At 39.2% G+C, this 15014-nt stretch overlaps 1 protein-coding gene across 1 annotated transcript in view; it reads left to right on the top strand.

Moving 5' to 3' along the window:
- Dis3 (exosome complex exonuclease RRP44-like protein Dis3) overlaps nt 1-15014 on the top strand; it is a 126187-nt gene that overhangs the window by 19965 nt on the left and 91208 nt on the right. The window contains exons 4-8 of the mRNA XM_083119135.1: nt 4125-4330; nt 5401-5627; nt 9406-9535; nt 11507-11646; nt 12531-12668. Of these exons, the coding sequence (XP_082975261.1) occupies nt 4125-4330; nt 5401-5627; nt 9406-9535; nt 11507-11646; nt 12531-12668 (841 nt within the window). The remainder of the gene's footprint in view (nt 1-4124; nt 4331-5400; nt 5628-9405; nt 9536-11506; nt 11647-12530; nt 12669-15014) is intronic.

Below are 15014 nucleotides of genomic sequence, written 5' to 3'. Positions count from 1 at the left end.
ACTTTCCTGTTCAGGTTGAACCTCACCGTCAACTGAATGCTTGTGAGGGTGTTATGCGCCACTGGGATCTCTTGAACTCCACAGATGAAGAAATCCATGAAGATCTCTCCGATCAACATGTGACAGCAGTACAGCGAATCAAGACGAAAAAACTCGGAGAACTTGTACTGACTGCTTCGCTCATTATCACCTTTAACACGGCCACTCTCCCAGATAAGGTACGGGCTGGTTATTACAACCTCAGTGTCCGGCCATACAACCCGAACCTGATGCGGTGTTTCAAATGGGCACACTCAGCCTTCTTGCAAGGCCACTACTGCCATATGTGGCAAATGCAGTGAGCCAGATCATGGGCCAGAGCCATGCTTATCTGGTCCCACATGCGTTAGCTGCAAAGGCAAGCACCCAGTCTGACATCGTTACTGCCCCACTTTCCAAGAAGAAAAGAAGATCCGAGAGTTGGTCGTAACAGAAAATCTCTGCTGGTGAAGCAAAACGACGTCTCCTTGAAAGTGTACACACTACTTCTAATGCTCTTGTCCGTTCACGTATCCACCCAGACAACAATGCTTACCGGACTAGCTCACCCGCTCCAAGGAAACCAGCAACCACTACTCGCTCCACAGAAAAGAAGTTCAAGCAGGTATATACAAGAGAATATTTTTTGAAGTACACTAGCTCTCCAGTCAGGTTGGCATCCACCACCCTGAGACTTACAGTGCAGCTGAAAGCTGCCCAGCGGGCACTGAAAGCACCCCACCCACTTTCCCCATCCCCTTTGCCCTCTGTGCCCTTATCCGAGGACATGATAGAGGACGTTGCCGTGGATGAGGAATTTACAAAGGTGACAGGGATATCGAATAGAGTACACCTTAGTAGGCCACGCTAAAACATTACATCATGGCCTTTTGTCTCCAATGGAACCTTAATGGTTTCCACACGCATCTCGAGGAACTGAAAATTTTAATATCCGCATTTGACCCTGCCATCATATGTCTCCAAGAGACACATTTTCGCCTAAATGAATCAGTGATTCTCTACAGATACAAGCTTTACCGCACCGACAAGCTTCCTGAGGGTTGTCGTGCACATGGTGGTGTAGCAATCGGTGTTCGAGATTCCATCCACTCAACGCCACTCTCTCTCACCACCCCCTCCAAGCTGTCGCCATACGGGTCCATCTATCACAGCCAATATCTGTGTGTTGTGTATACGTATATCACAAGGGAGGAGCGATTCTCTCTTGAGGACCTCCTTTCTATATTCGAAAATCTTCCATCTCCTGTGGTTCTTTTGGACGATTTTAATTCTTACCATCGTTTGTGGGGCTCCGTTCGTACAGAACCCCAGGCTCAAATTGTAGATCAATTTCATCAAGCGTCAGGTTTAACTTTGCTGAATGATGAAACTTCCACATATTTCAGTCCATCCTCAGGCACATACTCTGCATTGGACTTGTCCTTTTGCAGTCCCAGCCTTGCTCCTATCACCTCTTGGAGTGTTCACACTCATCTCTGTAGGAGTGATCACTTCCCTCTCTTATTCATCTTCGAACATCTTCAGTACTCACGTGAACAATCCCCTCACTAGCATCTCAGTCGGGCTGACTGGGGTGCATTCAAGTGTGCAGTGGACCTTGAAATTGATCTTGCCAGCAGTCGACGTCCTAGATATCTTCGTGTCACGAGTCTTTAATGCTGCACATGCCTCGATCCCACATCCCAGTGGACCTGCGAGGCATCGCCCAGTCCCCTGGTGGACTGCAGAGATCAGTACAGCCATCAGGGACCACTGACACTAAAACGTTTGGTTGTGTGGTCCTCCCAAACAGGTTTCACCTTCTCATCCGAGAAATCCATGTGCATCCACTTTTGTCATCAGCTTACATGTTATTTTGACCCTGACCTGTACATGGGGAAATCTCCCTTGCGCTTCGTGAATGAGCTCCGCTTTCTGGGCTTCGTTTTCGACAAGAAATTAACACGGCTACCTCACCTTCGCCAGTTAAAGTTCTCTTGTCTTCGAGTTCTCAACCTTTTACGTGTTTTAGCTCATACTTCTTGGGGTGCTGATAGGACAGTACTGCTCCGCCTGTACCGTTCACTTATCAGTTCGAAGCTCAATTACAGATGTGGTTCTTATTCGTCTGCCCACCCTTCTAGGCTTCACATCCTAGACACTGCCCACCATGCTGGCATTCGTGTGTATTCTGGTGCTTTCCGTACAAGTCCGGACACCCGTTTGTATGTAGAGGCATCTGAGCCGTCGCTGTCCCTACGAAGACAGTGGCTGGTATTAAACTACTTCCTCTTTCTCGCTCGATGCCCTCAAATCCTTCATATCACACCGTTTCAGATGAGAGTAGGCTAGCAAGGTGTCGGCTCCACCCTAGCGTCACTAGACCATTTGGTGTTCCTGCAGACAAGATCCTGTCAGCACTTTGTGTTGACAGTGATCTTCCTGGCGTCTCTCCACTCATTCCGCCTCTCCCGACCTGGGAGTTTCCTGCACCTACTATCAGTTTTTCTCTAATTGCCCTTCCAAAGGCAGTAACATGAATGGTCGTATACCAGCAGCGGTTTTTAGAACTTCATGCGAAGCACCTCAATTTTAATGTGTTCTATACGGATGGGTCCAAGACAGTCGAATATTTCGGTTGCGCCTTCGTCCTAGACTCTCAAAGTTACTCGCTACATCCTGCTTGTTCCATCTATACAGCAGAGTTGTATGCCATTCTGAAGGCATTGGACTTTTCAGACGTCAATAATCTGAAGAAAGTGTTTGTGTGCAGTGATTTGACCTGCTGCATGTTGCAGACTCTGGATTCGCCACATTCTTGGCATCCAGTAGTGCAACGCATCTTCAGACAGCTCGTGTCTTTATCTGCCAGTGCTGATGTCTGCTTCTGTTGGGTCCTTAGCCATGTGGGCATACAGAGAAACGAAGCAAGCGATGCTGCCGCCAAGTCTGCTGATGCAGACGGCAACATTCTCGTCCACCTCTGCCAGCTAGCGACCTGCAGAATGTGTTTCATGATTGCCTTCTTGACACTTGACAGGAAGAGTGGAATGCACCAGCCTAGGTGCTTGGTGTTCCTCGTCCCGTCCCTCTGAAGTTATTCTTACCTGCCTACGTATAGGACACAGCCGTCTAATGCATGGTCACTTGCTGCAAGGGCTAGATCCTCCGATGTGTCATGTTTGTAACATCGTTTTAAGTGTTCGGCATATTCTTATTGAATGTGCCGACTTTGCTTCACTCAGACAGACTTTTAATCTTCCCAGCTGTTTGTCATCCCTGTTGGGTGATGACAACAGTGTTTTATCCAACGTTTTCAGATTTTTGCGAAGAGCTGGTCTCTTCCCCCATCTGTGAGGAAGATTTTAACACATTCTGACTTTTTTAACGTGTTGTGCTTGTTTTGTGCAGGTCTTTTTACAACCTTGCAGTTTTAATTTTTCCCAAGGGGCTTTTTACACCCATTGTTTTAATCTCTTAAATCAGAATTTTAGGTAAGGGGATATTTCCTCAAATATATTGAAGGGTGCAGAATGACCTTAAGTGCCGACGTGCCCAAAAAATTTTAATTCATTCATTCACTACAATGCCAGGTTTGAATCCTGGCCTGAGCATGGTTCTTCTTTGTGAGTTTCTCTTCCCCAATTTCATCATACCATCACTCATCCTCATCTTCATGATTAGCCAAAAGTGGCAGAAGCGCCAAGTCAATAAACCTTAATGTAATAACACACTTCTCACCCCCAACAACTTAACACATTTTAAACTCAGATCTTTGTTATCATCCAGATGCCCTTACACGAGAGGTTACCTGCAAACCGGGCTTTTTCTTGGAACTGTGGAACAATCTTGGTCCACCATGATTGAAACCAACAGTAAAGAAGAAGGAAAAGAAAACTGGTGGAACTGAAATTCCACAGATTTGACACCCTGGTTTATTTTACAGGCACCAGAGCACAAAGACCATTCCCCAGAAGATATACATGTCGAAGTTTGTCATATAGAGGGGTTCCATCTTTAAAATAAAATTTAAGAAAGAAAACAGTAAGAGCTAAGCACAGTTCACATGCTAGTAATTCTTTTTTTTTTTTCCATGTTCTTGACAGAGAGACTTATGTTGAGAGGCAGCCGAAAGAGTCTGTGAATGACAGAAATGACCGGGCTATCCGGGAGGCTTGTCTGTGGTACGAGAAGCATTTATCCCCCTTTCAGTCTACCAGAGAGGAGTCTGAGAAAGTGAAGATTTTGTTACTGACTGATGACAAAGGGAACAGGGAGAAGGCAGAGAAGGATGGAATCATTGTCAGTACAGGTGATTGATATTTTGAGTACTTTAGTATTTCTGAGATTTGATATTTCCAATAGGTTTAATAAATTTTAAAATGCAAGCAATTTGAGTTTGAAAATTATGATTTTTGCTTGTAGCCATGTGTGGATTTTTATATGACTATGAATATGTGGTTTGTTTTGTCATTTTTTTTTCAATCTGTATATTGTTTTGTATGATTACCCATGGCTGTACGGATTCAGTATTGAGTGGAGACTTATTGTTTTTATTCCAGGTATTTTTCTTGTGTACTAAATTTGTAAAGTCAGTTAATCTCGTACACAACATGTAATAATTCCTTGTGCCTTTAACAGGGTATATGGTGTAACCTTTTTGAAAGAGACTCAAATGTCAACCTCTCCTCCACATAGCACAGCCTGCACTCCATTTTTCAGACTAATGAGCCTCTGGCATTTGGACCCACAACCAGTATAATTGTGTTGCCTGTGTTGTGTTCTTATCACCATTAATCCATACATGTTACAATTAGCCAAAAGTGGCAGAATGTTGAAGTAAAATAATTTGAAGCAATCATCTTACCCTGTCTCCTTTGAAAAAAATTACTTTGCATATGGCTTTCAAAGGCTCAATGTCACAACTCACAAAGGCAGTATTTGACCATTAACTGCTGCATTTTTGGGAATGGCATTGGTGGGTCACTGAAATCAATAGGCTAATTCCACAAGTAAACTATTTTTTTTTCTAAAAGACACTTGGAATTATTATATATACCACTTTAAGAAGAGAATTCATCCTATTTGTACTGTGAATTGAAGTCAATTTATCTGAATTTTCACTTTTGTATTGATCTAGCGTTCATATAATTATAGAAATTGTAAAGTAAAATAATAACTTGAAAACTAAACCTGGGTATAATTAATTGTGTGAGAATGTAAAACGTTTTATTGCCATCTTGGTGGCTGGTTGTGTGGAGTGCTAGACTCGCAACCATTTAGTCCAAACCTGTGTATACAGTAAAGGGTTTTACGAACAAAGCCTCCCATTCATTTTTATGAATTGGTTCTGATTGACTTAATTTTTTTACTTCCTTTCAGTTAAAGAGTATGTCGAAGGATTCACTGATCGTCCTGGATTGTGGGACAAATTATCAAAGAAAAATTTTGCTCATGAAGGGGGTGGAGAGCCCCTGTTTCCCCTACATCTGTCACCTGCTGCTATACACGATGGCATCAAGGCAGGCCAGTACTTGCAAGGAGCCTTCCTTGCATCACGTGAAAATTTCCTTGAGGGGCAAGTTAATGTTGAGGGATATGAGAAAATGGTAGGTGGAAGTCATCTAAGTATCGGTTATTTATTTTACAACTGCATTTATTGTTTGTATCAATCAATCAATATTACTTGGTAAAGAAGGGAGAATTATGTGTGTGTTTGTTTCATTTGAATTATGAAGGGCTGCTGTCTTTATTTTATGCTCGGTCAAAACAGTTTCTTTGCTGGCACTTAGTTTTGCAGTAGAACCTTCATTTTATCTTATTCAGGAGACAAAGATGGAAAAATTTAAAATGCAGGAAAATGTGAAATCCACGAAAATTTTACAATATTTTGCTCTTTAGGGACCATGAATATTCAGTGTATATTGTGGGAAAATTTAAAATACAGGAACCTAAATTAAGTGTTTCCCTGTAGTTGCTAGGTAAAAAGAGGCATGTTTTGCTACACTCATGTCTATTATATAATCATGCTACATGGAAAAATGCAACAAGATTTTACGCATGCATTTGCTGGCCATATTTTACGAGATCTAGTCATTCAACTTTTTTTTTTAATACACGTGTTGTTATCATTGTAATTTATTTGATCGAGTTGGGAACACCAAATAGCATGGCTTTTGTAGTTTGTATGTTCAGTAAGAATTTCAACTAATAGCTGTAAATGTATGGGAGTTACCATTGTTACAATATGAATGAATTGTCTTGCCCTTCACTGCCCCTGTCCCCTCATAAATCACATATTACATTTCAAAGATGTTACCAGAGTTTTGGAAATGTTAAATTGCAAAAAAACAAATTGGAAATATTTATATACAGTGGAACCCTGATTTAACATTCCTAGATTTTAAATTTACCTGCATTATACATTCAATCTTCGTGATCTGAACACAGATACATGCTATAAATTTTTCCTCGATTTTACATTTTCCTACATTTTAAGTTTTTTCGCCTTGGTCTCCTCAGAAACATAAATTCAAAGTTCCACTGTATGCTTACAAACATACCTCTAGCCTTATGCATGGAGGCACATAATTTTGGTAAATAAAAAAGCAAAATTTCATTACAAAAACGTAGTCAATTTCAGGTTCAAAAGTGGTAAATAAAATAAAAAATCTGTGTTATAGCGGTGAAAAATTGGATGAAAAGTTGTATAAAAAAAGACATTTTGGTTTTAAAATTGTGAATATAATCCTAAATTTGATTTAAAAACTATACTTATTACACAAAATTAACATTTTACTTTTAAAAGCACATTTATGTAGTTATCAGAGTATTAAGTTTATTTCTGTGTAAATGAGTACATTTTTGCTTTACAATATTAACAGCAGAATTAATCAATTTTCCGTGAATTGCATAACTCACAGGATAATGGCATTTCGTTTTTTCGTCAAAAATGAAATATGCATGTCCCTACTCATGCATAAAATGACCCGGGGGAAGCACATAGTGGTTCGGATTCCACTTTAAACTGTAGGTCTAGTCCCGATTAGCCTTACTGTGCATAAAGTGGACTTAAAAGAGCAATAAAATAAAAAATCAAATCAAATTATGCATAAAATGCAGTGTGGAGCTCATTATCCACAGGGAAGGATAAGTTTAGCCTTAAACTAATATTGAATTGACAAATTAAACCCCGAATAAGTTAACACTTAAGCATGCTTCATTGCAAGGACATCTAGAGTGTATGAATATATACGAGACTAAATTACATTTTTTTTTACTTTTTATGACATTGATATTAACAGTTGGGCTGAAAAGTTCGTAGGCTAACATAGTAAAAAATATTTTTTTGACAAAATTCGATTTTATTATTCAATATAGTTGCCTTCGAGGGCGATACAACGATTATAGCGGTCATACAATTTTTCGATGCCATTTTTATAGTACGATTTCTCTTTAGCCTCAAAATAGGCCTCAGTTTCGGCGATTACCTCTTCATCAGTGCTAAATTTCTTTCCAGCGAGCATTCTTTTAAGGTCTGCAAACAGAAAAAAGTCACTGGGGGCCAGATCTGGAGAATATGGTGGATGGGGAAGCAATTCGTAGTCTAATTCATATAATTTTGCCATCGTTTTCATTGATTTGTGACACGGTGCATTGTCTTGATGAAACAGCACTTTTTTCTTCTTCAAATGGGGCCGTTTTTTCGTGATTTCATCCTTTAAACGCTCCAACAACGCTATGTAATAATCGCTGTTGATGGTCTGGCCCTTTTTGAGGTAATCAATGAATATAATACCATGCGCATCCCAGAATACTGATGCCATAACCTTGCCAGCCGACTTTTGCGTCTTTCCACGCTTTGGATTCGGTTCATCACGTGCAGTCCACTCGGCTGACTGTCGATTGGACTCTGGAGTGTAGTTATGGAGCCATGTTTCATCCATTGTAATATATCGACGGAAAAATTCGTGTTTATTACGGTTGAATATCACTAAACATTGCTCTGAATCATCAAAACGTTGTTGCTTTTGATCGATTGTGAGCACGTGGGGCACCCATTTTGCACACAGCTTTCGCATGTTCAAATATTCATGCACAATATGTCCAACACGTTCCTTTGATATTTTTGAAGTCTCAGCTATCTCGATCAACTTCACTTTACGATCATTTAAAATTATTTTGTGGACTTTTTCGATGTTTTCGTCGGTAACAGCCTCTTTGGGGCGTCCACTGCGTGCATCGTCTTCGATGCTCATTTCGCCTCGTTTAAATTTAGCAAACCACTTCTCAACGGTTGATTTTCCTGGTGCAGAGTCCAAATAATGTTTATCAAGCCAAGCCTTGGCTTCAACAGTATTTTTTTTTCGCCAAAAAGCAATGCTTTATTAACACACGAAATTCTTTTTTATCCATTTTTTCACAATAACAAAAGCTGCTTCACTCACAATGCTATATCTCCCAAACTAATTATCCGGCATCTGTGAAATTTATACACGTATCTTTTGAAGGTTAGTACTAAGTAAAAATCACATGGATTTAATTCTAGTAACGCCATCTATGAGTCAGCCTACGAACTTTTCAGCCCAAAAACTAACTAACTAACTCTCTAGCCTTCTTAAACCCGAAGGTTCATGGCTGCAGCAACACAGGCCTTCCATCTGTCCCTATCTTGAGCAAGATCTATATACTCTTTTCCATCCCTACCGATTTCCCTTAGGTTCATCTCAACGTTGTCCCTCCATCTTCATCTTGGCCTTCCTACTGGTCTCTTACCATCAGGTTTCCCAACAAGAATCCTGTAAACTCCTCTTTCCTCTCCCATTCGTGCCACATGGCCTGCCCACCTAAGTCTTCTTGATTTAATTATTCTAATAATATCTGGACATGAATACAAATTATGTAGTTCTAAATTATGTAACCTTCTCCACTCACCTGTCTCCTCATCCCTTTTAGGTCCAAATATTTTCCTAAGGATCTTATTTTCAAATACTCTTCAGCCCAACTGTTAATTATTATATTAATTAACATATTGTCCTCAATTTATTGTATAAAGTCTTCATATGATATAACTTTTATATACATATCATTTTGAAATTAAATTTCTGAAATTTATATCAAGATAATTTCACATCACATAAATTTGGTATGGTAGATGGCTGGCCACACATTATTCACACTCATCATAATTTTCCTCTCATATTATGAGTGCACAAGGAACAAGTGTTTACAAAATTTATATGTCAAACATAAACTTTATGTACACCTAAATTATATACGTAGTGCAAGTCCTGAGGTGGCTGTTTGATATTTTCCAGCATTGATCGAATGTTGTTGAATCCTTTCTTGGACACACTTGCTATGAATGAATTCCCCTTTTTCTTCCAGATTCTGGTGCAAGGCCGAGAAGGTTTGAATCGAGCAGTTGATGGAGATACTGTAGCTGTTGAGTTGTTGCCTGAGAGTGAGTGGTCAGCGCCAAGTGACATTGTTCTGCAGGATGTCGAAGAAGATCCAGGTAATCATATTTTTAACCCTTACAGTATAGTACACATGCTGTACGAACGGGTTTTTCCACCAAATAATGCATGGTACAACATGTAACAAGACTCATTTTTTACTTTATTTCTACACAAGTCTTGAAGTGTGTTGTTACTAATATCCCTGTCTAGTTCACTTCACTTTTTGTCTCTCTTTGCAGTCATTTGTCTCGGTTACAAAGTGCAACACTAAGTTGTCTACTTCGTTGATTTGGTGTCTGCACCATTTGCACAACATTCTGCAGTGGTGGTGTCCAATCACACACACTTCTGGGTTGTAAGAATTCCATTGAAAGTCAATGTACTTTTTACAGGCCAGAAGTGTCCGTGACTGTACAATGTTGTGCATGGTCACGTGGTATGTGCTAACCAATCAGATGATCATTGAGAGCAGCAGGCAGACATTTGTTCAATCTTCTGAACTTGAGCACTGCAATTTTTACGTACAGTGTCTCGTTGGTTGAACGTGATTTCCTTGCACGGACACTGGGATGCAACTACACTACACCTAGTGTCAGAAAGTGCAAAAACTAGATGAGGCTAATTAGTAAATAGTAATTGTCAGCTTCGGTATGTGTGTTGGGGTAGGGAAGTTAGGTTAGATAATTTCTTTTTTCTAGGTTTTTACAACTTCCGTACCATTTTTTCACTAGTCAAAACATGAGTTTGACAAGTGACGGGTGACCTTTTCAAGCCTGCAAACACATTTGGTGAGGTTTATTTTAAAAGCAGATAAATAATAATGGAGCAGAAGAGAGAAGGGGGTCTATGTGTGCAACTACTAAAATAGCCATCTACAAATCTCATTCTTTTCGGCTTTCATTTGAAATCAATCTGTTTTCGGAGGAGTTGGATAATTTTTATAGGAGAGAGACTCGTTTACAACACCATATGCACATACCATTATCAACACCCATCCTAGCATGATCTCATTCTCTTTGGGGGAGGGCCACATCTTAAATTCCATTTTTTTTAAAAAAGTCAATGGTTCGATTTTGGTCAAATTTGTTTTATTTATACCCAAATTGCTATTGTTTTTCGTCACAATTAATATTTTAGTGTAATATATTTTTATACTAAATATATAAAAAAAATATTCTACGTTAATTTCCTGGAAGTATATTTTTTTAAAAACAAGATGTATATGTTTGCCACAATTACAGAAATCTTGTGATCAAAGAAAAAGTACCATTAAGCATAACCACAGTACTAAATACTGCCATGCTTGTCCTCTTACGATGACGACTGAAAAATGATATTTATCAGGTTTTTTTATTTTTTTATTCTGTAACTACTTTCTCAGTGTGACAAACACGAAATGAGATATAGTGCTTGATAAATATAAGTTAAATGTATTTGTTGTTCTGTAGTACAGGGTGTCCCACTCGAAGTTAGCCCCAGAAATTGTTGTGTAAAAAGGGTAGGTGGAGAGGAAATGAAACAAAATTGTTATCTGATATACCTGTATATGTGAGAAATGAAATGAAATTGCATGAGGTGCTGGAATTGTCCTCCCCCAGCATCTTAAACACTTTTGAACACGACGTTGCAAGTTTGTGAATGTGTCTGCCAGAACGTCGTGTGTCACTGCGTGGATTTCACAGTGGATGTTCTCCCGTAACTCATGGAGGGTGCATGGTTTGTCCCGATACTTCTCGCACTTCACTCAAAACACGGCGCCAACGACGTAGACTTGCAAAACTTGTTAGTTGCCACTCTTCCTCAACGGCTACAGCGTACAGTGTTGCCGCGTCACCTTCCTCATGGAATACATTACATTCCCTCAAAATTTCATCGCAAACGGTCAAATATTTACGCAATGACGTGATTTTTTGCGGGGCTACCTTCGAGTGGGACACCTGTTATAAGTTTATCAAGCATTGTAAACAATTAAGAAGAAGAATTGTTTTAATTTTTATGTACATTGATTAAAAAGGTTTTCTTTGCAGGTGATATTTTAGAAGATGAAGATGCTATTAAGCCCAAAGGCAAAGTAATTGAGAAACGTCCAACTGGAAAAATAGTTGGTATTGTCAGACGAAAGTGGAGGCAGTATTGTGGAATTCTACAGCCGAGTCCAGTTCAAGGGGTAAGTGAAGTTTAATGTACATAACTTACAGTAAGTTATACTTCACTTAACGTGAATGCAATCATTTCCTGGTCATGTATGAAGTGAATTCCACAGGTCAACCGTGGTACTTGTGATGTCACAGCTACACCACATCTTTGGTAATTCAAGTTGCAACTATTGTAAGAATGTATGAACTGTTTCCTTATTCTTAGGAGCATGCATATTTCATTTTTGACGAAAACACTAAATATGAAATAACACATTGTAATGTTAATTTTTAATGTTTCTGAAAGGTGTGAGGTGCAATTTCCTACCCAGTTTTGTCACGAAATGATGCGAAATAGACTCTTTAACATGAAATTTAGAGTTTATTTACCGACTCGACACTTTCTGAAGTTTGAATTATCCTGTGAGTTATGCATTTCACGGAAAATTGATTAATACTGCCGTAAATATTTGAGAAGCAAAAATGGACCCCTTTATGCAGGAATAAGCTTAACACTCTGTACATAAATGTGCTATTAGAAGGGTTATGTTCATTTTGTAATAAGTTCAGTTTTTAAAATCAAATTTTGGATTATGTTCACGATTTGAAAACCAAAATGTCATTTTATATGTTGGTTTTTATCCATTTTTTCACTGCTATAACATCGAAATTTTATTTTATTTGCCACTTTTGAACCCAAGATTAGTTCTGTTCTTGTACCGAAATTTTGCTTTTTTATTTAACAAAAATATGTGCCTCTATTTATTCTTCTTATGGCTATACTTGCATTTCTGTTTTGTTTTTTTTATATATAAATGCATGAGGTACTTGAGTAAATACAATATATGTTAATGTATACATTTAAGTTTCATTACAAATTTATGGAAGAAAATTATAAATGAACTCTCTTTTTCAGGCTGTTCGACATATTTTCGTTCCTGCTGAGAAGAAAATACCAAAAATACGAATTGAGACTAGGCAGGCAGATATTCTAAGCAGGCAAAAAATCATTGTTGCAATTGATTCTTGGCCCCGGAATTCAAGATACCCAATGGTAAGCTAACGTCTGCGATTTATTCTTAAGTTTGTAAAAAAAATCAGTAATTATTTACATTATGCATTGCTGGTACTTTTCATTGTAATAAATTGTGTGGTATTTAAAGCATTTTTAGTTAGGTTAGACCAACAAGTTCTCTCTAGATATCAACACTGGAGGCCAACCAGTGGACATCTTCGAAATATTTTTAACACTCACCGGATAGTCCATAAGAAGTCACATTCAAAAAGCTGTATACATATGTCTTCATTGTATAGATGGTTTATTTTAATGTTTTATTTTAAATACTCTATGTGATCAAAAGTATCCGGACACACCACGAAACTTGTATTTATCATAGAGGGCGGCACAGTACTGCCATCTACCGCGTGGAACACATAGTCAGCGTACTCATTAGTCTGCAGACATTGTGAGACAGCTGTATGGGATGGTCTGAGGAACTCACAGTCTTTCAACGTGGTCAGTTGGTTGGGTGCCACTTGTGTAGGAAGTCTGTGTGCGAGATTTCCACCCTCCTAAACATCCCTCTGTCCACTGTTTCCGATGTTATAGTAAAGTGATGTGTACAACACAAAAGCTTGCAGGCCAACCTCCCATGTTGACCTCCAGAGACCATCAAGTGTTGAAGAGGGTTGTACAGCATTATCGTCAATCATCCATCGCCATCATCACACAGGAATTCCGAACTGCATCAGGATCTACTCCAAGCACCATTACTGTTTGGCGCAAAGTGCGGCAACTTGGTTTCCATGGTCGAGCAGCTGCTCATAAGTCAAACATCACACAGACAAATGCCAAATGCCGCCTCGTGGGGTGCAAGGAGCTTCAAAACTGGATCATAGAACAGTGGAAAACCGTTGTGTGGAGTGATGAATCACAGTACACAATGTGGCGATCCAATGGTAGGGTGTGGGTGTGGTGAATGCCTGGTGAATGACATCTACCAGTCTGTATAGTGCCGACAGTGAAATTCGGAGGTGGCGGGGTTACAGTGTGGTCATGTTTCTCCAGGAGGGGGCTTGGCCCCTTTGTTGCTTTACATGGCAATGTCACGGCACAAGCTTACGTTCACATTTTAACAGCTGTCATGCTGCCTACCGTCGCAGACCAGTTCGGGGATGACCATTGTGTCTTTCAACACAACCGAGCACCCATCCATACTGCAGGGCTTGTGGGGGAGTGGTTTGATGACAACAACATCCCATTAATGGACTGGCCTGAGCAGTGTCTTGATTTGAATCTGATAGAACATCTCTGGGATGTTTCGGAATGCCAACTTCGTGCTAGACCACACTGATTCACATCAATACCTCTTCTCATTTTGGCGCTCTGCGAGGAATGGGTTGGAATGGGCTGCCATTCCTCAGGAAACCTTCTGGCACCTGATTGAAAGTATGCCTGTGAGAGTGAACACTGTCATCAAGGCTAAGGTTGGGCCAACACTACAGTATATTGACTTCCAGTGTTCCCGATGGAGGGTTGCCCAAACTTGTACTTTATTTTCAGGTGGGTGTCAGGATACTTCTGATCACATAGAGTATATAGCTACATTCACTAATAACACTGATGAACAAATTCAAACTTTTTTTTGCTCCTTTGAACGAAAATAGGTGATTAATTATAATTCAACCCCGCTGAATCCAAATCTGAAAGTAGAAATGCTGTATCACCTATCGTTTTCCCTGGATTTTCATTTTTTGTTTTTAATAAAAATTTAATTCCCTTTGTAATACATCGAAATTTGAAATTATTTTTGTTTGTTTGCTCATGAAATAAGATTTAAATATTGAAGTGAATAACTATGAAATATAAAACAATGAAAATATATATATAGGATCGATTTTGACTGTTCAATGAAGAAATTTCATGCAAAAAAAGGAAAAAAACAATTCTTTACTCACATTTTCAAAATTTCTTTCTTGAACTCTGCCGTTTGTAACTGCCACCAGAAACCTCTTCCTTGAGGTTCCAACAGTAGTCTGCTAAAATGTTCTGTACCGATTTACCTGCATATCGTTTCTCTATGAGAGAAATATCCTGGTGAAATCTCTCGCCGCATTCGTCACTAACCGTGTCCAAGTTAGGGGAAAAAAGTCCAAATGCGAATGTAAAAAGTAAATTTTCAAGGACATATTGCACCCCATGCGCTGATAACACTTCAATAAGTTCTTAACAAGTTCCTTGCAGTTGTCAGCTTTCACATTTCCAAGAAAATTACAACATACTTGTCTGAAAGCTAACCATGCGCATTTCTCTTTTTCTGTTAGCAATTCCACAAAGTTGTCATCATGAATGATATCACGGATTTGCGGCCCAATAAATATGCCTTCTTTTAAATTACTA

Source organism: Lepisma saccharinum, chromosome 3 (genome assembly GCF_977018435.1).
Source record: "Lepisma saccharinum chromosome 3, izLepSacc3.1, whole genome shotgun sequence".
Classification (NCBI taxonomy): Eukaryota; Metazoa; Arthropoda; class Insecta; order Zygentoma; family Lepismatidae; genus Lepisma; species Lepisma saccharinum.
This window is presented reverse-complemented; position numbering and strand designations above follow the sequence as displayed.